This window comes from Hippocampus bargibanti, linkage group LG10 (genome assembly GCF_051943395.1).
Source record: "Hippocampus bargibanti isolate YZ-2025 linkage group LG10, ASM5194339v1, whole genome shotgun sequence".
NCBI lineage: Eukaryota > Metazoa > Chordata > Actinopteri > Syngnathiformes > Syngnathidae > Hippocampus > Hippocampus bargibanti.
The window spans coordinates 24,038,183-24,064,273 of record NC_142743.1 but is presented as its reverse complement, the minus strand read 5'-3'; the positions used below and the strand labels follow the sequence as shown (position 1 = coordinate 24,064,273).

Sequence of the window (26,091 nt, the reverse complement as noted above, 5' to 3'; positions counted from 1 at the left end):
TATTCAATTATATTTTTATTAGTTGGTATAATAGCATTATTAATATGAAAATCAAATTAGTGACAGCTGATCATCACAGGGAAAGTGAAAGTTAGTGGATGCTCTCTGTGCACATATAAATCAAGCTATATAAATAAAAATATTTTATATAGTGTATTTTTTACATGATTGATTCGTTTTTAACACAATTTTACATGTTTTTTGGTAGTTAATTGAAGCAACAAAAACAAACAAACGGAGGAGGCCTTTGGGAGCCAAAAGAGCCGGATGGTTTTAGTAAAGCAAGCCATAAGAACCGGGTCTCTGAAAAGAGCCGGAATTCCCATCACTACTGTCAATGACCGCACTGTGTGGCATTCAAGTGTATCTAGGAAACTACATCAACCAGTGTTCGATGATGAGACGCAAGCTCACTCAACACGTTTTTATGAGGAAAATGTGTCAGAAAGAAATGCACTTATCTTGGTTGTCACTCTTCACCAGACACGTTGACAAAAATGATATCAGCACTGTATGTTTATATGATTAAACTCGAGGAAGACGACTGTTTGTTCTTGAAAATGCGTTAAAACGACTGTTTGTTTCTTGTAAGTGCTATTGTTTCCGACGACGTGGAAGGTACCTTAATTTTGCTCTCTGTCGACTTGAAGTTTGAAGTTACTTCATCTTCTTTCCCTTCCGGCTGATTTCAGAAATATCATTTTTTAATTAAAAACAAAAATTACTAATTAACAACTAAAAATTAACGCTGAAAAATCCAGCCAAATCGAAACAAAAATGTTGCAAATAGGAAAGAAGTCATAATATGAGGAAAAAAAAACACAAGTAATTAAAAGATCAAATATTTCAAACACGAATAGCATGTTTTAATATTAAAAAAATATATTTTTCAAATCATGATGGTTCTACGGGATGTAATCATCATGAGAGAAAGACATCAAAAACAATGTATATATATATTTGTCCAGTGGGCACTTTAATTGCATTCAACATACAAGAGGAAGATAAACAAAATATGGAAAAGATAATTTCATAACAATGGGTAGAAAAAAAACCCTTTTCATCGATGGACCACTCCTGTACGACTGAGAGCTTACACGGACGTAATTCTAGTCAAACATTTTTTTTTTTTAGTTCGCAGTCGTAAGGCGTCACAACACAGCAGATTTCACTTGGCGACTCAGTAGCACACGGGTTAGTTTTTGTTTCTCTCACTCCTCTAATCGACGACACGCAAACAATGACGCTTAAAAAATGTCCTGCATGTGTTCAGCCAACATTTTTGGGAATGAAATGGAAAAGTTGAGGTATTAAAAAGGAAAATTCATTTTGCTGAGGAAAAAAATGGAACATTACATCGTGGTTATAATGCTCCTTTCGACAATAATGTTTAAGTAAACAGGCAAAATTCGGCCATGGAATGTGTACGTTAGTTTTAAACGACAACCGACACCATTTTTTTTTTGTTTCCTGACATCAGAAAAACGTTTTATAGCATCTAAAATACCCCAAAACACGCAGGCTGATATTTTTTAGTTGGAAGTTAGTTTAGTAGTTAAAAGCAAAACACCAATAAAAATGACTTCAAGTGTCCCAAAACTGCCACAAAATGAGCTCGGAAATGGCAAGTTTCAGAAAGTCCCGCCCCCTTGTTCGTGACGTCACGCCAGTATACTCCTTCACAAACTGCCTTGCTCCAGAATCAAAACAATGGCTTCAGAAAGTTCAGATTGGGAGAAGATGCTTTCTTGTTACTCATCCTGTTATGAATATGATTCAAATAGTTCTGAAGTGGAAAGCATAAATGTTTGACATCGATTAAAGAAGTCCTCCCGTATCAATTCCAGCCGTCTGGACTCCAATGTAGCGTCCCAGAAAATGCACAAGATGGCGCACAAGCTCCGTTGGAAATGGGCTGATTTGTCTGCTGGGAATTTGTGTCAACTAGTATCAAATAGTAGTCTTGGTTCAACGCACAACGATTTACCATTGCATTATTTATATGTTTTCGTTCTAATTTTGCCATCAACACGAAGTTTTCAAACCAAACAAAGTACCCAAAATGCATTGTGTGTCGCTTTCTCGATCAGGGGTGTTCCCTCTGTGACGTCACGTCAGGCATCGTCATCAACTGGAAAACAAGACTTCCTGAATATTCAGCGCGAGTCTTAAAAGGTCAAATATAGCTATATGCGGTGGAATCTTTGTCAAATGCGCTCAGTAGAAGTCATTTAAAGCGATTTTACCAATTATGGACGCAACTTGTCCGGAGGTGTCGGTTGTCCTTTTAAGTGACTCCCAAAAGCAGAATAGGCAAACAAAAACAAACAAAAAAGAGGCAGTCCCAGTGGCGCAAATGGTGACGCTAGGTGAGTGCAAATTCGCTTTTTACGTGAGTGAGCACACACACACACACACACTCATGCACACTTGTGTGTGTGAGTATGTGTTTGTATGACTGGTCTTGTGAGGACTACTAACCTTTTATACCATACGTAGTGAGGACATTTTTGACAAATGAGGACCTTTTGGCCGGTCCTCACTAGTTTTTCATTCTAAAGGCTTCTAGAGGGTCTATATATTCATCTGTTAAAGTTTCAGAGAGGTCCTCACAAAGTCACCCAAAATTATTTTTTGGTGTGTATTTTCATTTCACTTGGATACACACTTTTTACTCACTGTGTGTGTGTTATGTGTGTGTGTGTGGTTAATGAGAGGAAAAAGTTCATACCACAAAAAAATAAAACGATATTTTAACCAAATTCACGACAGGGGTGAGGACTTTGAATGTACCCATTCAGAGTCCTCACTCTTGCTGTTATTTCAGTTTTTAAATCCACTTTTTATTTCTTAGTTTTTAAAGAAGTTGAAGTGGGAAATGGACTGACATTTAGTCTTCAAACGGAACACTACTTCTTCTCTAAACTTATCAGCAACCAAGGACCACCTCACTCCTTATCTTGAGTTATCCGGACCTCACAAAACCTTTGAAACAGGAATGTGTGTGTGTGTGTGTGTGTGTGTGTGTGTGTGTGTGTGTGTGTGTGTGTGTGTGTGTGTGTGTGTGTGTGTGTGTGTGTGTGTGTGTGTCTACTGTAAATAGCGGTAGACTTTGAAGCAGTGGTTTCCCGAGTCGGCCACCACCACGTGTCCCTCCGAAGTGAGCGCCAGACCTTGAGGTCCGTACAGCGGGTCGGCCGACGTGTTGACGTAGGACAGGAAGGAACCGCTGGCGTCGAACACCTGACGCAAATTGAATCTTAGGTAAGGAGAAAGGTTTTTTTTTTTCGATCTCCTAACTTCACTGGAACACTGCGGCGTGTTTATTCATTCCTCATTTAGCGAGAGTCGATACCAAAACGATACTGCTTTGACAATGCGCTCTTGGATGCTCGCCGGTCGAGTTTCCAGACCCTATTTTTACAAATTTTAATTCTACGCCTGGCACCGCAACGCGCTAGCAGGCCGACAAGGCGTACGACAGTTTTGGCTAGCCAGCCAGCATCTCACTCTCGCGCAGCAATCGACTGTGTGATGGCACCAGAGGGGGGAGTTTGCGAGTCATTAAGTCTCTTCAACACTTTGAATGGATTTCGACTTACGACCATTTCGACTTACGACCGTTCGGTCGGAACGGAACTGGGTCATAAGTCGGATGTTACCTGTACTCAATCTCAATCTTATTTTCCCACACAAAAATACAAATAAATACAGTGATACCTTGGCTTACGAACTTAATTGGTTCCCAGACAGAGTGTTTAAGGTGAAAAGTGTGTATCCCAAAAAATCATTTCCCATAGAAAACCATTAAAATGAGAATAATCCGTTCCCATGTCCCCATAAAACATCATTTTCTACTTTTCTAAGTCTTAAAACGATACAAAATAGACCTTGTTTTATGTATAATAAATGTGCTATGGTATTATAATGAAAGCAATGAACTGTACAGTATAATAAAATGGTTTTATTGACCTTTGTGATGGTCGTTGATAGCTTGATGGAATGGAGTGGCCGGTTTCATCAGCATTAAACACTTGATGAGGAACGTAGCCTTCTTCTCTCACCATCTTGAGAAATATCCCTTGTAGGTGCTTTCGCTGCCATAATTTTAACTTGTTCCTCATCAATTGTGTTCTGTTTAGCTGGGTTGATAGCTTTTTGCATCAAGTGTACAGGTGGCTTGTGTGGGTTATTTGTGGACCCTGATACGGGTACACTGACCTGTATCCTGCTGTTGCCCCAGTCCGCCACGATGATGTTGCCGTTGTGGTCCACGGCGACCCCCGTGGGGGCGTTGAACTGCCCGTTACCTTCGCCGTTGGAGCCGAACTTTAACAGGAACTCCCCCTGCGTGTTGAACACCTGCGGCGACACATTTGCGCGCCGTTCGTTCCCAAATTGCTTTGCCCAGAAAACACGACTTACCTTGACTGAGTGATTGTGGAAATCCGTGACGATGATTTCATTGTTGTTGTTGACGGCAGCAAAGTGAGGCCCTGAATGCAAAATAAAATCATATAAAATAAACAAGTTGGACAATAGTTTGAAGCCATCTCGGTGGACATACAGTGATACTTCGGTTACGAAGCCCTTGGCTTACGAACTTTTCAGTTTACAAACTTACATTTATGAAAATTTTAACTTGGCATACAAACTATTTTTCGGGATACACACAGAGCTGCCACAATGAGTGATGTGTTGTTAGCGAACGAGCCCGTTCTAACAACTGTTTTTGTCCTCTATTCCCCGCCCCCAGTTTTTGGTTAAAGCCACGTGATTGGTCAAGAACGCAGCAGTGAGGGAAGGTGGTTTAAACATTAAAGAGACAGGTAGACGACAGAGAGAGAGTGAGAAAATGGAGAGAAAACAGTGAAATTTGGACTAGTTTCAACTTTGATAATTCAAAGGCAGAGTGTAGACTGCAAGGTTAAAATATCCCATTAATCAGGCTCCACAAATAACCCGCACAAGCCAAATGTATAGTGCCTCTTTGCAATTTTTTGATGATGATACTAGTGCAGCGTGTTCTACCGGAAACAAATTTCTTGTGTGTGCTACATACATGGCCATAAAGATGATTCTGATTTTGATTCTGTACACTTGATACAAAAAGCGATCAACCCAGCAAAACAGAACACAATTGATGAGGAACAAGGTAAAATGATGGCATAGAAAGCACCTACAAGGGATATTTCTCAAGATGGTGAGAGAAGAAGGCTACGTTCCTCATCAAGTGTTCAATGCTGAGGAAACCGGCCACTCCATTCCATCAAGCCATCAACGACCATCACAAAGGTCAATAAAACGACTTTATTACACAGTACAGTTTATTTCTTTCATTATAATACCATAGAACATTTATTATACATAAAATAAGGTATATTTTGTGTTGTTTCAAGGCTTAGAAAAGTAGCAAATTGTTTTATGGGGACCCGGGAACGGATTATTCTCATTTTAATGGTTTCCTATGGGAAATGAATTTTTGGGATACACACTTTTCACCTTACACACTCTGTCTGGGAAGCAATTAAGTTCGTAAGCCAAGGTATCACTGTATCAATATTTGCCGTCACCTGCAAACTGCCTGTCGCCGTTGCCGCGGTTACCGAACCTGGTGACCATCTTGCCGTTGAGCTGGAAAATGAAGACGCAGCAGGCTTTGTTGTCCACCACAATCACGTGACCATTCCTGTCCACTGACACGCCCTTGGGACCCATCAGCTTGCCAGAGCCAATCTTGTTCTGTCCCCATCAAAATAAATCATGAAAGAATAAATAATCATAAAACATAAACAGACAAGAAAACAAATGAATACATGAATAAAATATGAATACAAATAATAATGATAATATATATTTTTAAATTGAGCTACTGCGACTCCAGATCATTCGTGGATGCCCGGCATGGATCCTCTTAAATATGAATAAAATAATTTTAATTCATAAAAAAATATAATTTTCCCACTCTAAAGAGCTAATAGCTAGCTAGCTATATAGCTGCCCCCCCAAAATAAATACATAAATCAATAAAAATGTCAAACCAATGACGTGACAAATTCTTCTTTGACGTTGGCCGGCTCACCTTAAACTTTCCGTCGGACGAGAAGACGCTGACCCATTTGTTGTCGTAGTCGGCGATGATGATGTCGCCGCTGGGGTGAACGGCCACGCCCGTGGGCCGCTGCAGCTGACCGGGGGTCCTGCCCCGTACCCCGAAGCGACTTCGGAACAGGCCTTCGTTTGAGAAAATCTGGCAGGAGATAAAAAAGAAAAAACAAAAACTGTTATTTACAGTGATACCTTTGCTTACGAACTTAATTGGTTCCCAGACAGAGTGTGTAAGGCGAAAAGTGTGTATCCCAAAAATTCATTTCCCATAGGAAACCATTAAAATGACAATAATACGTTCCCAGGTCCCCATAAAACATCATTTTCTACTTTCTAATTTTGTAAAAATGACACAAAATATACCTTATTTTATGAATAATAAGTGTACTATGGTATTATAATGAAAGAAATAAACTGTAATGTATAATAAAGTTGTTTTATTTACCTTTGTGATGGTCGTTGATGTGCTTTCTTTAATTTTACCTTGTTCCTCATCAATTGTGTTCTGTTTAGCTGGGTTGATAGCTTTTTGCATCAGGTGTACAGATGGCTTTTGCGGGTTATTGGTGGAACCTGATTGATGGAAATTTTAACCTTGCAGTCTACACTCTGCCTTTGAACTATCAAACGAGTCCAAATTTCACTGTTTTCTATCCATTTCCCCATTTTCTCTCTGTCGTCTGCCTGTCTCTTTAATTTAATTTAAAACAGATTCTTTACTTACAGACAGTGTATCTTCAATCAGTGTCTCTTTAATGTTTAAACCACCTCCCCTCCCCTCACTGCTGCGTTCTTGACCAATCATGTGGCTTTAACCGACGACTGGGGGCGGGGAATAGAGGACCAAAACAAGCCGGCAGCCATTTTCTTGTTAGGAGAACGGGCTTGTTCACGAACGACATATCACTCATTGTGGCGCTCCATGTGTATCCCGAAAAATAGTTCGTATGCCAAGGTAAAATTTTCATAAATTTAACATTCGTAAATCGAAAAGTTCGTAATCCAAGGGGTTCATAAACTGAGTTATAACTGTATTTACATTGCAAAAAGGTGAGGGTGTACAGCTCGAGTATTCTGTGATACGATTGGACAAAAAAATGTTTGTGTTGCTTTGGTACCTGCACACATTGGTTGTTGCTGTCCGCGATGAGCACTTTTCCCAGGGATGTGGAAACGCCCTGTAAATTGGTGAACTCGCCTTTGTTTCGCCCTTTGGTGCCTGAGCAGTGGCAAACAGAAAGCCGCAACTTTGACTCGGCCGCTGAAAACTCGTCTTTGATGTCAATAGAAAAACACGTGTTCAAGCAGGGACGTACGGGCAACTGGTCCGCCGCCTTCAACCCGGAAGTAACACAGATAGAAAGCTAGCTAGCTAGCTAGCTAATAGAAGATAGCTAATAATGATAATAATACATTGTATTTGTAATCGCCTTTCAAAGCTCTCCAGGACATAGCTAATAGCTAGTTAGTTAGATCGCTATATGGCCGATAAATAAATAGCTATTTAGCGAGCCAGATAGTTAATAGATAGCAAATAGATAGCTAGCTTGATAGCTAGATAATAATAACAATACATTTTATTTCTAAGCGGCTTTCAAAACTCTCAAGGTCACTTTACAGTCACAGGATCGTTTTTTTCTGCGGGTGAGAAGCGGCAGCCACATGCGCCAGCAACCCGGAAGTAACTTAAATAGATAGAAAGCTCGCCCGCTAGGTAACAGATAGCTAATAGATAGCCAGCGAGACAGTTAGCTAACTAGCTAGATAGCCATATAGCTAACAAATAGCCAGCTACATAGCTAACTAGCTAGACAGATAGCAAATGGATAGCAAATATATAGCTAGCTAATAGAAAATGGATAGCAAATAGATAGATAGCTACGTAGCTAGACAGATATCAAATAGAAAGCAAATATATAGCAAAAGGATAGCCAGCTAGGTAGCAAGCTAATATATAGCAAATTCGGGTATGGCAGCGAATGAGTAAAACAGATAAAAACGATCTATTAGCTATACAGCTATCTAGATAGCGCTTTAACAACAGCTGAAGCCGGATCAAAGCGCTAAAATTGGGAAAAAATGGAAATGATGCCCCCTTGTGGAAAAGAAAAAAAAACATTGCCAGAGGCAATGGCCAGCGCTTTATCAGCAGCCAAACATGAAAAAAACAAAACCCCAACAAATTGGGGAATGGCGCTCTACGTCATATTTTCAATTCCCGAATACATTTGTGAATGGCAGTGAATGAGTTCATGCTGATTGGCTGTTCAGTAGTTTTGTGCCGTCCTTCAATCCCCCAAACCCCAAAAGCGAAAGCGCGTACCGATTCTGAAGACGAGGTCGTCCTCGATGGGGTTGTCTTTCCTACGCCCGCTGCCGTACATGCTGGCGGGCCTCTTGATGGCCGTCTGCCTGACGTGCCCGCCACTGCCCGGCGACTTGAGCCTCGTCTTGACGTGGTCGGACGCCGCCGACGCGTCCGCCGACTTGCTAGCCTTGGTCTTGAAAGGGCTGCCTTTGATATGCTCTCGGTACAGGCGCAGGGACAACGTGAAGGTGCCTTCTTTCGGAGCGCTGAACACATACTCGTACGTGCCGTTCTTGTTGTCCAGGATTTCGCCGTCGCCTTTGCTGCCGTCGGCCGCCGAGATCTCCGCCGTCAGGACGGCGTTGCCCGTCTTGCAAAGCCTGCCGTCTTTGTCCTGAGGATAATAATCAGAACAAGAATACATTTGATTTAGAAGTGCATTTCAAAACTCGCAAGGTCGCAGGATGAAGTTTTTCTGTGGGTGAGCAGCGGCAGCCACAGGCGCCGGCGTTCACTCAACACGGAGGTCAATAGACAGAAAGCTAGCTAGCCGGCTAGTAGATAGCTAATAATAATAATAATAAAACAAGTCACTCCATTCCATCAAGCCATCAACGACCGTCACAAAGGTAAATAAAACGACTTTATGATAAAGTACCGTTTATTTCTTTAATTATAATACCATAGCACCTTTATTATACATAAAACAAGGTCTATTTTGTGTAGTTTTATGGAAATTAGAAAGTAAAAAATCATGTTTTATGCAGACCCGGGAACGGATTATTCTCATTTTAATGGTTTCCTATGGGAAATGAATTTTTGGGATACACACTTTTCGCCTTACACACTCTGTCTGGGAAGCAATTTAGTTCGTAAGCCAAGGTATCGGTGTATCTGAATAGCATAAGACAAATTCAACTTGACGACATGGAGAAGCGCCGAGCGGCGTGAACCTTGGTGGTTACGGTGATGGACGTAGGCACCCCCGCCACGCAGTGCCGCAAGCCCTCCCCGGTGGCCACCGTCTCGGACGCCACGGCGTTGGTGGTCACCACGGCGCCCAGGTTGCGGATGGACATCTTGACGCCTTCCGTCTCCAAGCGGCAATCCAGCTGGTCGTTCTCGCCGGGCCGCAAGGGGAGATCTTGCGCCGCCAGTTCCGCCAGACGTTCGCTCATCTGCTTTTTGACCAGCAGCACCTCGGCCTCGCCGCCGTGGCTCAGGGCCTGCTCGGTGAAGTCGCAGCTGTCGCGGATGCCGTCCTGGCCCTGCAGAAGGTTGTCCACTTGGGCCTGCAGCACCTGCGTGGTTAAGATAGAAACAACTTTTTTTTGTAGACAATAATGAGTCTTCTATAACTACTCCCGATTCTGTGAACCTGAAGTGCAGTGATACCTCGGTTTACGAACAGATTGGCTTACGAACTTTTCGGTTTACGAACGTAAAATTAATGAAAAAATGACCTTGGCATGCAAACTTTTTACACAAGGAGCTGACTGCAGCTCCGTGTAGACTGCAAGGTTAAAATTCCCATCAATCAGGCTTCACAAATAACCAGCACGAGCCATCTGTACACTTGATGCAAAAAGCTATCGACCCAACTAAACAGAACACAATTGATGAGGAACTAGGTAAAATTATGGCAGAGAAAGCACCTACAAGGGATCATTCCTCAAGATGGTGAAAGAAGAAGGCTACGTAGTGTTTAATGCTGATGAAAGCGGCCACTCCATTCCATCAAGCCATCAACAACCATCATAAAAGTCAATAAAACCACTTTATTATACAGTACAGTGTATTTACTTAATTATAATACCATAGCACATTCATTATACATACAATAAGGTATATTTTGTGTAGTTTTAAGGCTTAGAAAAGTAGAAAATGATGTTTTATGGGGACCTCGGAACGGATTATTCTCATTTTAATGGTTTCCTATGGGAATTTTTTTTTCGGGATACACATTTTTCACCTTACACACTGTGTCTGGGAGCAAATTCAGTTCGTAAGCCAATGTATCACTGCATATTGATATTGATTTGTAGACAATAATGAGACTTGAATATCCGATTCTGTGAACCTGAAGTATGTGTTTTCAGAAACCACTGAGACGATTTAGCCAACAGCAAAACAAACGACAATCTTCACACCAGACCAACTTGATTTTCGTCAACATCAGCGACAATTCGGAGTCGCCAACAAGCCAAACCTGCTGTTGCCGTTTTTGAACATTTAAAGGTCTTTGGCGACCCTAATGTCAAAATAAACAACAATTCATAGTCTTGAAAGGTGCTAATAAATATTATTTTATATTTTATTCATATTTTAAATTTTTATTTATATTATATAATATTATATTGTGCAATCAACGCAAAATAAGTATTGGGACAACCAGCAGAGGGCGACATTGTTCCATAAGTAGCCTATTCATGACGTCATCGAGCCGGGCTGGTACACAAACAAAACAACTGTCAGCATCGTGCTAGAAAGTTCTTTTGAAAACACCTTGACAAAAACCACAAATGGCGCCACAAGGACGAGAAAAATCACAATGCCCCTTGGACGCCGCCATGTTTTTTTAAAGCCAACTCACGTGAATCACCCGGTCACATTCTTCTTTTGGATCACCGCTCGAGGCCATGGCGCATTTTTTTTCACCAGGCTCCAAATGTCCATGAGTTTGATTCCCGCCCTCCCACAAAAGACACCGCGGGACCCCCTTGAAGGACTTGGATGAAGTGCAGCACACCCCGTGAGTGCACCCTGAACACTGGCTCCATCTATCTACAAGCGGACGGAATGTAAAATGGCTCCACCCACCGAGTTTTGGCCTACGCCCCAATCGCCTCAATCTGGTAGTGGTGGGAATTTCGGCTCTTTTCAGAGAGTCGGTTCTTTTGACTCGGCTCACTAAAAAGATCCGGCTCATATGGCTCACTAAAAACATCCGGCTCTTATAGCTCCCAAATGGCTCATCAGTTTGTTTTTTTTGTAGCTTAAATTAACTAACTACCAAAAATCATGTACAATTATTGAAAAACAAATTAATCATGTAAAAAAAAAAAAAAAATACACTTTATCAATTTTTTTCATTTATACGGCTTGATTTAAAATATATAAATAATTAGATCAATAAATAAAGAAAAACAAACGAACAATAAATAAATGAATAAATAGAAAAAGAAAAAGAAATAAATGTAAAAAATAACATTGTAAAATTAATGAATACAAATATAACATATGAATAAACAAATAAATAAATAAATAAATAAATAAATAAATAAATAAATAAATAAATAAATAAACTGATAAATGAATAAATTGATAAATAAAAATAAATAATTAGATCAATAAGTAAATAGCAAAACAAATTAACATTAAATAAATAGATAAAAAGATAAATTGATAAACAAATAAATAAATAAGTAAATAAACAAACAAACAAATGCATCGCTAAATGGATAAATAATTAAACATAAAAATACTTAGATCAACCAATAAATACATAGAAAACAAACAAACATAAATAAACAAATAGAAACAGAAATATTAATACATTTAAAAAATAACATAGGTAAATTAATAACTAAAAATACAATAAATGAATGAAAATAAACATATAAAGAGATAAATAAACAAACAAATAAATACATAGATAAACTGATAAACAAATAAATCAATAAATAAAAAGAAATCATTAGAACAATAAATAGAAAAAAACTAACAATAAATAAATAGATAAGATCAACAAACAAATAAAACATATAAATAAATAAATAAACAGATAAGTAAAAAAAATAAATGAATAAAGAAATAAATTTGAGGTGAGCTAACCTTGTGCTTGAGGCCAAAGTTGACTTCCAACTCCATGAGCAGGACGCTCTTGCGTACGTTGAGCGTTTTCTGCAGCTCGTCGAAAGCGGCGTGGATGTCTTCCTCGATGGCGCTCTTTCGACTGGTCAGTCGTTGCAAGATCTCCGAAAGCGTCAGGAGGGCGCCGTCGATCTCCGGCAACCTGCTCAAGTGATCATTTCATTTCATCATCATCATCATAATCCATTTCATTTCTAAGCATTTTTCAAAACTCTCAAGGTCACTTTACAGTCACAGGATCAGTTTTTCTGTGGGTGAGCAGCGGCAGCCACACGCACCAGCGTTCACTCAACCCGGAAGTAACTCAAATAGATAGAAAAACTAGCTAAGAAATAGCTAATAGATAGCTAGATAGCCAGCCAGCTAGATAGTGATTAGATAGCTAGCTAGATAGCTACCCAGCCAGCCAGATGTCTAAAAGATAGCAAATAGCTAGCAAATGTTGATTAAAATAATAATAATAATAATTATTATTATTATTATTATTATTATTATTATTATTATTATTCTACTTACCTCCTCCTGACGACCTCCATCTGTTCCTGCAACGAGGCCTTGTGCTGCTGCACGCCGTCTTTCAGCGGGACGGCGGGGTGTTCTCTGTGCTCGCCACCCGTGCACTCCTGACACATGGCCGTCTCGCACGGCGGACAGTAGAACTCCATCACCTGAGCCGCAAAAGGGGAACCGCATCCCATCACGTTGACAAACGCTTGTGGAGTTTTTGACATTTGTATCTTTGTTTGGCCATCATCAACATTCATATTGAACTGTGACTGTGTTTGTTCCAAAAATTATCTTAAAGGCACATTCCAAAAAGTGAATAAACAAACAAACAAACAAACAAACAAATAATTAAATACACAGACAGCTAGCTAGCAAGGGAGATTGATAGGTGGAGATGGCTAGCTAGCTAGCTAGAAAGACAGCTAGAAAGCTAGATAGATAGATAGATAGATAGATAGATAGATAGATAGATAGATAGATAGATAGATAGATAGATAGATAGATAGATAGATAGACAGCTAGAAAGCTAGATAGATAGATAGATAGATAGATAGATAGATAGATAGATAGATAGATAGATAGATAGATAGATAGATAGATAGATAGATGGCTAGCTAGCTAGCTAGAAAGACAGCTAGAAAGCTAGATAGATAGATAGATAGATAGATAGATAGATAGATAGATAGATAGATAGATAGATAGATAGATAGATAGATAGATAGATAGATAGATAGATAGATAGATAGATAGATAGATGGCTAGCTAGCTAGCTAGAAAGACAGCTAGAAAGCTAGATAGATAGATAGATAGATAGATAGATAGATAGATAGATAGATAGATAGATAGATAGATAGATAGATAGATAGATAGATAGATAGACAAAAAATACAACTGCTAGCTAGTGAGCTAGCTAGCTAGATAGATAAAAAATACAACTGCTAGCTAGCAAGATACTGTAGCTAGGTAGATAGGTATGTCGGTAGATAGTTTGGTACATTTATAAATAAAAACAAAAGCTACTGAACGTAGAGGTCAAAATTCTAAGTACAGGTACCTATACCAAACATCATGGTAGATTTGAGATTGTTTTTTAATTTGTTTAATGTTGAATTGAACATCCCAAACTTTATTTTAACGATTGACTTCTTCAAATTGTGCGTGAATTTCCATGATAACGTTTTGGCAACTGCGTGTGGCGCTTACTTTCCCTCCGTGGTTGGGGCAGGAGAGCAGCTGCCCCGCCGCCACCTCGTGGAGGACCCCCTCACGCCCGCTTCCGCTGCCGGGCGAGCGTTGTAGGACGTCCATCAGGTTGGTGATGAAGAAATTGTTCTGCAGCGCCGCCACACCCTTTTGAGGCAAGATGGACGTCTGGCGGCACACCGGGCACGACAGCGTCAGGCTGTGGGCCGGGATGTAGTTTTGCAGGCAACTGCGGGACGCACACAAAATGAAGCCGTCGGATGCATCGCAGTGAGAAGCTAACTCAATTTGAAGCCTTCAATTTATTATACTGTGATACGAACGTCATTGGTTCCCAGAGGCGAAAAGTGTGTATCCCAAAAAATAATTTCCCATAGGAAACCATTAAAATGAGAATAATCCGTTCCCAGGTCCCCATAAAACATCATTTTCTAATTTTCTAAGCCTTAAAACTACACAAAATAGACCTTGTTTTATGTATAATAAATGCGCTATGGTATTATAATGAAAGAAATAAACTGCTGGATAATCTTTTGCATTTTCTGGGACGCTACATTGGTGGCTCGAATTGATCCGGAAGGACTTCTTTAATCGATTGCAAACATGTATGCTTTCCTCTTCAGAACTATTTGAATGATATTCATAATTGGATGAGTAACAAGAAAGCATCTTCTCCAATCTAAAGCCATTGTTTTGATTCTCGAGCAAGGCAAGACTTCCTGGTATGACGTCACAAACAAGGGGGCGGGACCATCTGAAACTCGCCATTTCCGGGGTCATTTTGAAGTAGTTTTGGGACACTTTAAGCCATTTTTTTTATTGGTGTTTTGCATTTGAATATATTTATTTATATATATATAATATATAAAATACCCCAAAATATTTTGGGGTATTTTAAATGCTATAAAACGTTTTTCTGATGTCACTTAGGAAACAAAAAAATGGTGTCGGTTGTCCTTTAAGCTAGCAAAAGTTGTCTTGTTTTCTTGCAACGCTGTTTGGTGATGATGATCAAAGGAAAACAACTGACCTTTCACAGAAAGTGTGCAGGCAAGGCAGCACTTTGGGGTTACGATATCGCTCCAGACAAATGCTGCAGATCAAGAACTGCTTGTCGATCTGGCGCACCACCGGATTGGGAATGCTGCCGGCGGCGTCAGCGGCCATCCTAGACGTGGGAGCCGGTGGAGGCCGCCAAGGTTCTGCCTCTTATTTGCCGGAGTCCTGCTGAATGGAGCAAAAAGCATTCATGATGAATCGCTTCAAGTCGTGAGTGGATTAGTTTGGGGGTGGGGGGCAAAGGGGGTGCCAAGTCCATCGTTATCCCACCACAGACACACAGTGATACCTTGGCTTACAAACTTAATTGCTTCACAGACAGAGTGTGTACGGCGAAAAGCGTGTATCCCAAAAATTAATTTCCCATAGGAAACTATGAAAATGAGAATAATCCGTTCCCAGGTCCCCATAAAACATTAAACATTAACATTAACATTGTGAACATTATGTCCATAATTTGTAAAATCACTTCAAATGACTTCTACTGAGCGTATTTTACAAAGATTCCACAGCACATAGCTATATTTTACGTTTTAAGACTCGCGCTGAATATTCAGGAAATCTTATTTTCAAGTTGATGACGATGCCTGACGTGACGTCACGGAAGGAACGCACCTGACCGAGAAAGCGACACACAATGCATTTTGGGTACTTTGTTTGGTCTGAAAACATCGTGTAGATCCGTGTTGATGGCAAAATTAGAAGGAAAACATAAATAATGCGATGGTGAATCGTTGTGTGTTGCACCAAGACTACTATTTGATACTAGTTGACACAAATTCCCAGCAGACAAATCAGCCCGTTTTCAACAGAGCTTGGGCGCCATCTTGTGCATTTTCCGAGACGCTACATTGGAGTCCAGATGCCTCAAAATGACACGGAATTACAGTAAAGACTCGTTATATCGATATTCAAGGGAGTCCGAAAAAATATCGATATAACCGGGACTATCGATATATCCCATATCGATATAACGAGACTTTACTGTACTTCTTTAATTGATTGCAAACATATATGCTTTCCTCTTCAGAACTATTTGAATCATATTCAGAACTGGATGAGTAACAAGAAAGCATCGTCTCTGAATCTGACGCCATTGTTTTGATTCCAGAGCAAGGCGAAGACGTCCTGGCGTGATGTCACGAACAAGGGGGCGGGACCTTCTGAAACTCGCCATTTCCGGGGTCATTTTGAAGTCGTTTTGGGACACTTTAACTCATTTTTATTGGTGTTTTGCATTTGACTAAAAAGATCAGCCTGCATGTTTTGGGTACTTTAGATGCTATAAAATGTTTTTCTGATGTCGGTGTCGGTTGTCCTTTAAAACTCTATATTCTGTCGGTCTTGGAATTCGAGTGACGATGACAAAAACCCTGGCACAGGAGTGGACACTTTTTTTGCACATCGTCTGGCAGTCAATGACTTAAGCGTCGCACCCTGGTTCAGTACGCCAAAGGTGGTAGCGCACCACTTTCACCCAACAACCAATTTGTCGATAAAACCAAAAGTCAAGCTCATTTAGCCTCAAAAACGCCGTCCGAGGCCCCTCCCCCCCCTCATTTAGGAGCAGCTGCCATCCTGCTACGACTTGTTCTTAAGAAGCACTCTCGACGCCGGCGCTGCTACATAATAAATGAGAAAAGCAGAAAGCGGCACATTTTGTACTGGCTCCAAAAATAAACGCCTTACCCAGAATGCATCAGTGACAGCTAGCTTGTCTATGCAGAGCGTCCTTTTTAGTTACAAAGTGACTTTTGTTGTCAGGAAGAGCGTTGAAAGTGTGTCAGAGGCACAACAGGGTGGAAAAAAAAGGCAGCGGGGGGCTCAACTGCACTGTATGTTTTTGTTATCGGCTATTAGCTAACAACCCCCCCCCCCCCCCCCCTCAACGTACTTTGACCACAAAGTGTGCATGCGTTCTGGTTTGAATTAGCGCTACAATGAGGTCATGCGATTTGTTTGCAGATGCTAACGCTATGACGACAATCTTTGGCGCACTGCCGCTACTCCAACGAAGAAAAAAAAATAAAACTCCCAAAAACTAGAAGTAACTACATCACTGCAAGTACCTTGTCTTACACACAAGCTATAAGTTAGCTACCACCGTTAGCTATTTTGAGCTAACACTGCCAAAATAATAATAATAATAATAATAATAATAATAATAATAATAATAATCCATTTCATTTCTAAGCATTTTTCTCAAGGTCACTTTACAGTCACAGGATACGTTTTTCTGTGGGTGAACAGCGGCAGTCACACGCGCCAGCGTTCACTCAACCTCGAAGTAACTCAAATAGATCGAAAGCTAGCTAGCCAGCCAGCTAATAGATAGACAATAGTTAGAGAGCTAGATAGCTAATAGCCAGCTTGATACTACTACGACTACTACTATGCATACTATGACTACTACTACGATTACTACTACTACTACTACTACTACTACTACTACTACTACTACTACTACTACTAATAATAATAATAATAATAATAATAATAATAATAATAATAATAATAATAATAATAATACCTAGCTAATAGATAGCCAACAGATACCTAGCTAGATAGCCAGTCAGTTAGATAGTGAATAGATACCTAGCTAGATAGCAAATAGCAAGCCAGATAGCTGATAGCAAATAGCTAGAAAATAGCTAGCAAACTGCACTGTCTTTGACTGCCTCCCACGTCACTCACCGGACCAGGTCGCTACGTTTAAATCCACTTAAGCACAGCATCCTAGATACTACAGTGAAACTACCACCGACCCCTTACATGCACATTTTAGATTGATATTGATGTACAAACGGTGGTCCTGGGGCCATTTGTGGCCCGCCATTCATATTTCAGTGGCCCGCAGCGTCGACAAGAAATGACGTTTGACACAACTAGCGAGGTAAAACGCGGATACAAAAGACACGTTTCGTTGGCCATGATTGCGAAATGCAAACGTAACACAGCACCAGGCGTCTCAGCATACACACACACACACACACACACACACACACACACACACACACACACACACACACACACACACACACACACACACACACACACACACACACACACACACACACACATTCCTGTTTCAATGGTTTGGTGAGGTCCGGATAACTCCAGATAAGGAGTGAGGTGGTCCTTGGTTCCTGATAAGTTTAGAGAAGAACTAGTGTTCCATTTGAAGACTATATGTCAGCCCATTTCCCACTTCAACTTCAATAAAAAGTGGACTTGAAACTGAAATAACAGCAGGAGCGAGGACTCTGAATGGCTACATTCAAAGTCCTCACCCCTGTAGTGAATTTGGTTAAAATATCATTTTACTTTCTGTGGTATGAACTTTTTCCTCTCATTAACCACGCATACACACACAAATAAACATACACAGTGAGTAAAAAGTGTGTATATCCAAGTGAAATGAAAATACGCCCAAAAAAATCATTTTGGGTGATTTGTGAGTATCTTTCTGAAACTTGAACAGATGCATATATCGACCCTCTAGAAGCCTTTAGAATGAAAAACTTGTGAGGACCGGCCGAAAGGTCCTCACTTGTCAGAGATGTCCTCACTACGTATGGTCTAAAAAATGTTAGAGGTCCTCACAAGACTAGTCATACAAACACACACACACACACTTTGCTCTTACGTAATCCCGTCCGTCGCGAAGCTAGTCCCGCTTTCCTGCCAACAAATAACAACATGGGAACGTCCGCAACAAAGTGGACGGCAGCTGGGATGTAGAAGGTGTCATCATCAGCGTCATGTGACTCACTTGTAAATATTTGGGAATAGCCTCTTCCTGCCCCTCCCCCGCCCCGCCGTGTCGCATCGCTCTTGCTCTCATGTAAACATCGTCTCCCTGCCTTTGAGCTTGTGCAGCATGGATGGATGGATGGATGGAAGGGATGGATGGGGGTGTGGGGGGGGTGACGAACGAGGACCAAGCAGATGGCATTATGGGTGATCCCGACAGGGGATGCTGACTCACCCCACCAAAAAAGGGGCGGCGGTGCAACTTTTATTCATTTGACAACAAGAGTGCATTGATTGAAGAATGTTTTTGTTTAGGGTTGAAAAAATGACACTGTATTTATTTTACAGTGATACATTGGATTACGAAATTAATTGGTCCCCAGACAGAGTGTAAGGCGAAAAGTGTGTATCCCAAAAATTATTTTCCCATAGGAAACCATTAAAATGAGAATAATCCGTTCCCAGGTCCCCATAAAACATAATTTTCTACTTTTCTAAGCCTTAAAACTACACAAAATATACCTTATTGTATGTATAATAAATGTTCTATGGTATTATAATGAAAGAAATAAACTGTACTGTATATTACTCTGCCTTTGAACGATCAAAGTTGAAACAAGTCCAAATTTCACTGTTTTCTCTCCATTTTTTCACACTCTCTCTGTCGTCTGCCTGTCTCTTTAATGTTTAAACCACCTCCTCTCACTGCTGCGTTCTTGACCAATCACGTGGCTTTAACCAAAGACTGGGGGCGGGGAATGGAGGACCAAAACAAAGTCCGCTCCCATTTCCTTGTTAGGAGAATGGGCTCATCCCCCACCCCTTTAAACTTTGCTGCTGCATAGAGCAAATTTCCTCATTGTGGGACAATTAAAGGATATTTTATTTTTATTGCATCTTAATGGTAATCTAATCTTAACCCTGCACCGGTTGCAGGATGACGGTGCAGGATCACTTCCTGGTTGTCGAACGTGTTGGTCAATGTGTGTGTCGAGCTCCAGATAAGGCGGCAGGCCGTCTGCAGCTGCGTCTTCAGTCGACAGCTGATAAAGCACTCAGGCGTGACATTTTCTTGATTGCGGCGGAAGTCGTGCTAATGTTGTCGTTTGCCAGCCATGTTTTTTGGGGAAACCGGAGTATACCCCAAGAAAAGCCATGTAGGCAGGGGGAGAAAATGTTTTGTCTCTCTCTCCGGCAAATATATAAATGAATACATACATAAATATATAAATAAATAAATATATATATATATATATATATATATATAATAAAAAATATATAATGAAGTGTAAATATATTTTATATTAAATAAGAACGTATAAATATAAATATATATTCTTTCTAAATAGAGAATATATACTGTATAGATAATTAACCCCCCCCCAAAAAAAAATATATATAAAATTATATATATATATATATAATTTGAAAAAGTATATATATAATAAAAAATATATAATGAAGTATAAATATATTTTATATTAAATAAGAACATATAAATATAAATATATATTCTTTCTAAATAGAGAATATATACTGTATAGATAATTAACCCCCCCCAAAAAAAATATATATATAAAATTATATATATATATATATATAATTTGAAAAAGTATATATATAATAAAAAATATATAATGAAGTATAAATATATTTTATATTAAATAAGAACATATAAATATAAATATATATTCTTTCTAAATAGAGAATATATACTGTATAGATAATTAACCCCCCCCCAAAAATATATATATATATATATATATATATATATTTTTTTTTTTTTTCAGACAGACGTATGAAAGACGAAAGCCCCCATGTCAATGGAACATCCCCCCCCCCCCCAAAAAAAGTCTTTTCATGTTAAAAAAAATAATAAGGGGGGGGGGTGAAGAGGGAATAAGAGGGCAAAGTAATTTGCATATCTATTCCACGAACGATTTGGTACAATGGAATGGGAGCTTTTATTGTGGGTGGCCATCGAGGTTGGTTCGAAGGGGCCAAAAAGGAGGGGCCGCAGTCTTAAAGAAGAACTGTTTAGCATGCAGGACACACAACCGAGGGACGGCTGCAAGAATTCTTTTCTTTTTGTGGACATCTTTTAAATTTGGGAGCGATCGCACGGCGCAACTTTGCTAACGGGGAATCCTTGGAGGAAAAAAAAGGACAAACTTGACACCAAAATAGCAGACTTCACATCTTTTCAGGCAATATCTTTTGTTTGGTTTGTTTGTATGGACTAGTGCCGCAAAACACACGTCATGCTCCTTCATGGAAATGTCTTGAGGGGTGGAATTTGAAAACCATTTCACAACCGTAGTCACAGGATAACTTTTTCTGCGGGTGAGCAGCGGCAGCCACACGCGCCAGCGTTCACTCAACCTGGAAGTAACTCAAATAGTAACTTAAATAGAAAGAAAGCTAGCTAGCTAGCCAAAAGACAACCAGCTAGATAGCTATTAGATAGCTATAAGATAGCTAGCCAGATAGCTATATGGCTATTAGATAGCCAACCAGGCAGCTCTAGATAGCAAATATATTATTATTATTATTACTGTATCTATAAGCTAGCTAGCTAGCCTTCTATCTATTTGAGTTACTTCTGGGTTGAGTGAACCCTGATCTATTAGCTATATATTAGCTATCTGGCTGGCTACAAATCAATTAATCTATCTATCTATCTATCTATCTATCTATCTATCTATCTATCTATCTATCTATCTATCTATCTATCTATCTATCTATCTATCTATCTATCTATCTATCTATCTATCTATCTATCTATCTATCTATCTATCTATCTATCTATCTATCTATCTATCTATCTATCTATCTATCTATCTATCTATCTATCTATCTATCTATCTATCTATCTATCTATCTATCTATCTATCTATCTATCTATCTATCTATCTATCTATCTATCTATCTATCTATCTATCTATCTATCTATCTATCTATCTATCTATCTATCTATCTATCTGCCGCTGCTCACCCACAGACAATCTAATCCCATGACTGTAAAGTGGCCTTGAGAGTTTTGAAAGGTGCTTATAAATGCAATGTATTATTATTATTATTATTATTATTATTATTATTATCATTATGATGATGATAAAAAACATTCAATCCGCCGACGCCACTCACTGCTTGAGTTGTGATGTCAGCCCAGCTCAGCCATTGCGTCACTCCTGGCCGTCCGTCCGTCATTCCCTCAAACGTGACAGGTCGCCGCCGGAGTGGTCGCGCATCGGAGGTGGAGGCGGTATGTCAGAGAAAGTCAGCATGGCATGGAAGCGAGTTAGTGAGTCGTGTTGAGGTGTGACACTGATCTGCGGGATCAAGAAGGATTGAGACGAGCATAATCCTTCGCACATGACTGCTAGAACGCAAAGGGGCGGCGGCACGCTAACGGCTGGACATGCTAACAAGTCACCTCCTTTTTTGACATCTCATTCAAACGTGTTCATTGACATACTTGATAGACATCACTAGCCAATAGATAGAAAATAGATAGCCAGCTAGACAGTTGGCTAACTAGCTAGATCGCCATATAGCTAATAAATAGCCAGCTACATAGCTATATATCCTAATAGATAGCAAAAGGATGGCAACTAGATAGCCAGCTAGGTAGCTAGCTAATAGATAGCAAATAGATAGAAGTCCAGCCAAGCGGCACAGTCAATACAATAGCTAGTGTACCTCACTAGCTGGCTATTCATTAGCTATATGGCTATCTAGCTAGTTAGCTAACTGTCCAGTTGGCTATCTATTAACTATCTGTTAGCTAGCTGAATAGCTTTGTATCTATTTGAGTTACTTCCGGGTTGAGTGAACACTGGTGGGTGTGGCTGCCGCTGCTCACCCAAAGAAACTTCTCCAGTGACTGTAAAGTGACCTTGAGAGTTTTGAAAGGCGCTTATAAATGAAATGTATTCTTCTTGTTGTTATTAATATTATCACTAGATAGACAACGACATTGCACTCAATGTACAGGTGTGTAGAAGCCTACCGTGTAGCAGTTGATGATCAAAAACTCTCTGCAGCCCTCTTGTGGCAAACAAGTGCAATTGACAGCAATAAGTGCCGTTTGAACCAAAAAAAAGGAGACAAGTCAATTGACTTGCAGAGAAATTAAGTAATAATCATAATAATAATCCATTTGATTTCTAAGCGCCTTTCAAAACTCTCAAGGACACTTTACAGTCACAGGATCAGTTTTTTTCTGTGGGTGAGCAGCGGCTGCCACATACGCCTGCGTTCACTCAACCCGGAAGTAACTCTCGTGTTTCATAGTTGTTGTTATGGTCCGGTGAAAGGTGTCGGATGAAACGTTATCCTTATACCCCAACCGGCAAATAAATACATAAATAAACACTTACTAAGGAAGTGTATTTTTATGTTCAAAAACAACACATTATATTGATTTATTCATTGAAAAAAACATCTCGTCACACACAAATTGTACTGTACTGTGCCTCCTGCTGTTCTCAATTTGCCCACGTGGGGGCAGTATAGTACAGATAGACTGATACAGTGGTTAATGGGGCGTGATGATGAATTCCATCTAAATTGATTTAGATTCATCATTTTGTGAGATGTCTCAACGTTTACCGGATTTTATTCGCCGTAAATCTTACCCAGAATTTCATAGCAATGTGTCGAAGGCGTTCTGGTTAACGTGGACGGCAGGCGAGCATCAGGGCGGGCGAATCCAAGCCAAAATTTAAGCTAGTCTCTTTTTTTCCCCTCCAGTTGCGCACTCGGAAGTCAGATAGAACGTTTAGTACGTTTAGTGATCATATATTCACACAGAATCTGTTTCGGAAAACAAACACATTCAAATGATTAAAGAAAGAAAACATTCAAAGAGAAAATACTTTTTCTGAGTGCTGAGTCAAATTTGGGGAATCCAATTTATGCAGTTTTCTTCGTTGTCGAAATGAGGTACTGTGAATTGTACTTTTTAGGTGTGTTATTGTCATGTACGCACCACACTGCCTCTAGCGGGCCAAACATACATAGCAAGTAGGGCAAAATAAACCACAAGGCATTTCGAGTGTGTTCACAACAATTTTATGTAGCGACAAGAGGAATTTGTGTTGAAAATAGGTCAATAAAACAGTTGTGAAGACTAGGAGTATTTGTTAAAATTAAAAAATATATATTTTTGATTAATTTATTTATCTAGCTATCCAGCTAGCTATCTCGCTAGCTAGCTATTTGCTATCTAGCTCCCTGGTCGGTAATCTAGCTAGCTATGTATTAGTTATATATCTATCTAGCTGGCATGCTACCTATCTAGTCATTAGCTATCTATCTATCTATCTATCTATTTGAGTTACTTCCGGGTTGAGTGATCGCTGGCGCGTGCGGCTGCCACTGCTCACCCACAGAAAAAACGTATCATGTGACTGTAAAGTGACCTTGAGAGTTTTGAAAGGCGCTTTTATTTATGTAGTGACATTTAGTGTATTAGCTAACTAGCGATCTGGCTAGCAGCTATATACCTATCTAAGTGGCTGGTTATCTAGCTCGCTATCTGTTGGCTATCTATTAGCTATCTGCTAGCTAGCGAGCGAGCAGATATATAGATCTATGCGTTTAATCGTGCCATTCAGTGTATTAGCTAAGTAACTATCTATCTAGATAGCTATTAGCTATAGAGCTATCTAGGTGGCTAGCTATCTGTTTGGCTATATATTAGCTATCTACTAGCTATCTAGCTTTCTATCTATTTTAGTTACTTCCGGGGTGAGTGAATGCTGGCGCGTGTGGCTGCCACTGCTCACCCACATCAAAACTGATCCTGTGACTGTAATGTGATCCCTATCTGGGTGGCTGGCTATCTAGGTAGCTATCTTTTGGCTAACTACTGGCTGGCTAGCTAACTGTCTATTTAGCTTTCTATTGGCTATATGGCTATTTAGCTCGCTAACTGTCTGGCTAGCTAGCTGTTGGCTATCTATTAGCTATCTACTAGCTGGCTAACTAACCTTCCCTCTATTTAGCTTTCTATTGGCTATATGGGTACCTAGGTGGCTAGCAATTTGGCTAGCTATCCGTTGACTATTGATTAGATATCTACTGGCTGGCTAGCTAGCTTACTATCTATTTACTTCCGGGTTGAGTGAATGCTGGCGCGTGTGGCTGCCGCTGCTCACCCGCAGAAAAACCGATCCTGTGACTGTAATGAGACCTTGAGAGTTTTGAAATGCGCTTAGAAATGAAATGTATTATTATGAATATTGCGACCACCACCAAACTAGCTTTCATGACAACGTGCCATTGTCTCTTTTGTGCGCCAGCGGCTTAATTTGCATGACAGTCAAACAATCGCACACCCACGCATGTACACACGCATCCACACGAGAGTCTTCAAGGACTGCGTTAGAAAGCTTTAATGCTCAGAAAAATATTCATATTTACGTACAGAGAGCAGCTGGATGGATGAATCAATTTTGATGTGCATGGATGGAGCTACACAAGATGTTTAAAGGACAACCAACACCATTTTTTTTTTGTTTGCTAACTGACATCAGAAAAATGTTTGATAGCATCTAAAATAGCCAAAACGCGCAGGCGGATATTTTTAGTCAAATGCAAAACCACCAATACAAATGAGTTTAAGTGTCGCAAAACTGCCACAAAATGAGCTCGGAACTGGGGAGATTCAGGAAGTCCCGCCCCCTTGTCCGTGATGTCACACCAGGACATCTTGCCTTGCTTTGGAATCAAAACAATGGCTTCAGATTGGGAGAAGATGCTTTCTTGTTACTCATCCAGTTATGAATATGATTCAAATAGTTCTGAAGAGGAAAGCATACATGTTTGGAATCGATTAAAGAAGTCCTTCCGGATCAATTCGAGCTGTCTGGACTCCAATGTAGCGCCCAGAAAATGCACAAGATGGCGCCCAAGCTCCGTTAGAAATGGGCTGATTTATCTGCTGGGAATTTGTGTCAACTAGTATCAAATAGTAGTCTTGGTGCAACACACAATGATTCACCATCGTGTTATTTATGTGTTTTCCTTCTAATTTCGCCATCAACACAAAGTTTTCAGACCAAACAAAGTACCCATAATGCATTGGCTCGAATTGATACGGAAGGACTTCTTGAATCGATGCCAAACATTTATGCTTTCCACTTCAGAACTATTTGAATCATATTCATAACTTGGATGAGTAACAAGAAAGCATCATTTTTTTCCGAATCTGAACTCTCTGAAGCCATTGTTTTGATTCTGGAGCAAGGCAGTTTGTGAAGGCGTATCCTGAC

At 40.0% G+C, this 26,091-nt stretch overlaps 1 protein-coding gene across 8 annotated transcripts; it reads right to left on the bottom strand.

Moving 5' to 3' along the window:
- Positions 1 to 949: 949 nt before the first annotated feature.
- Positions 950 to 23,595, bottom strand: trim2a (tripartite motif containing 2a). Of its 8 annotated transcripts, none has more exons than XM_089006250.1 (14): positions 23,452 to 23,595; positions 21,959 to 22,143; positions 15,030 to 15,226; positions 14,000 to 14,228; positions 12,806 to 12,957; positions 12,251 to 12,434; positions 9,370 to 9,717; positions 8,432 to 8,810; positions 7,227 to 7,327; positions 6,083 to 6,250; positions 5,574 to 5,742; positions 4,426 to 4,496; positions 4,222 to 4,362; positions 950 to 3,243 (listed from the first exon to the last, which is right to left on the bottom strand). In XM_089006250.1, the coding sequence occupies exons 3-14, from the start codon at positions 15,164 to 15,166 to the stop codon at positions 3,091 to 3,093; spliced, it is 2,232 nt and encodes a 743-aa protein (XP_088862376.1). In that variant the 5' UTR covers positions 15,167 to 15,226; positions 21,959 to 22,143; positions 23,452 to 23,595; the 3' UTR covers positions 950 to 3,090. The 8 variants fall into 8 exon arrangements, with proteins under 8 accessions (XP_088862376.1, XP_088862374.1, XP_088862375.1 ...); XM_089006248.1 differs by lacking the exons at positions 21,959 to 22,143; positions 23,452 to 23,595 and adding an exon at positions 16,748 to 16,901 and having other exon boundaries at positions 950 to 3,018; positions 3,091 to 3,243; XM_089006249.1 differs by lacking the exons at positions 21,959 to 22,143; positions 23,452 to 23,595 and adding an exon at positions 18,831 to 18,964.
- Positions 23,596 to 26,091: the final 2,496 nt, after the last annotated feature.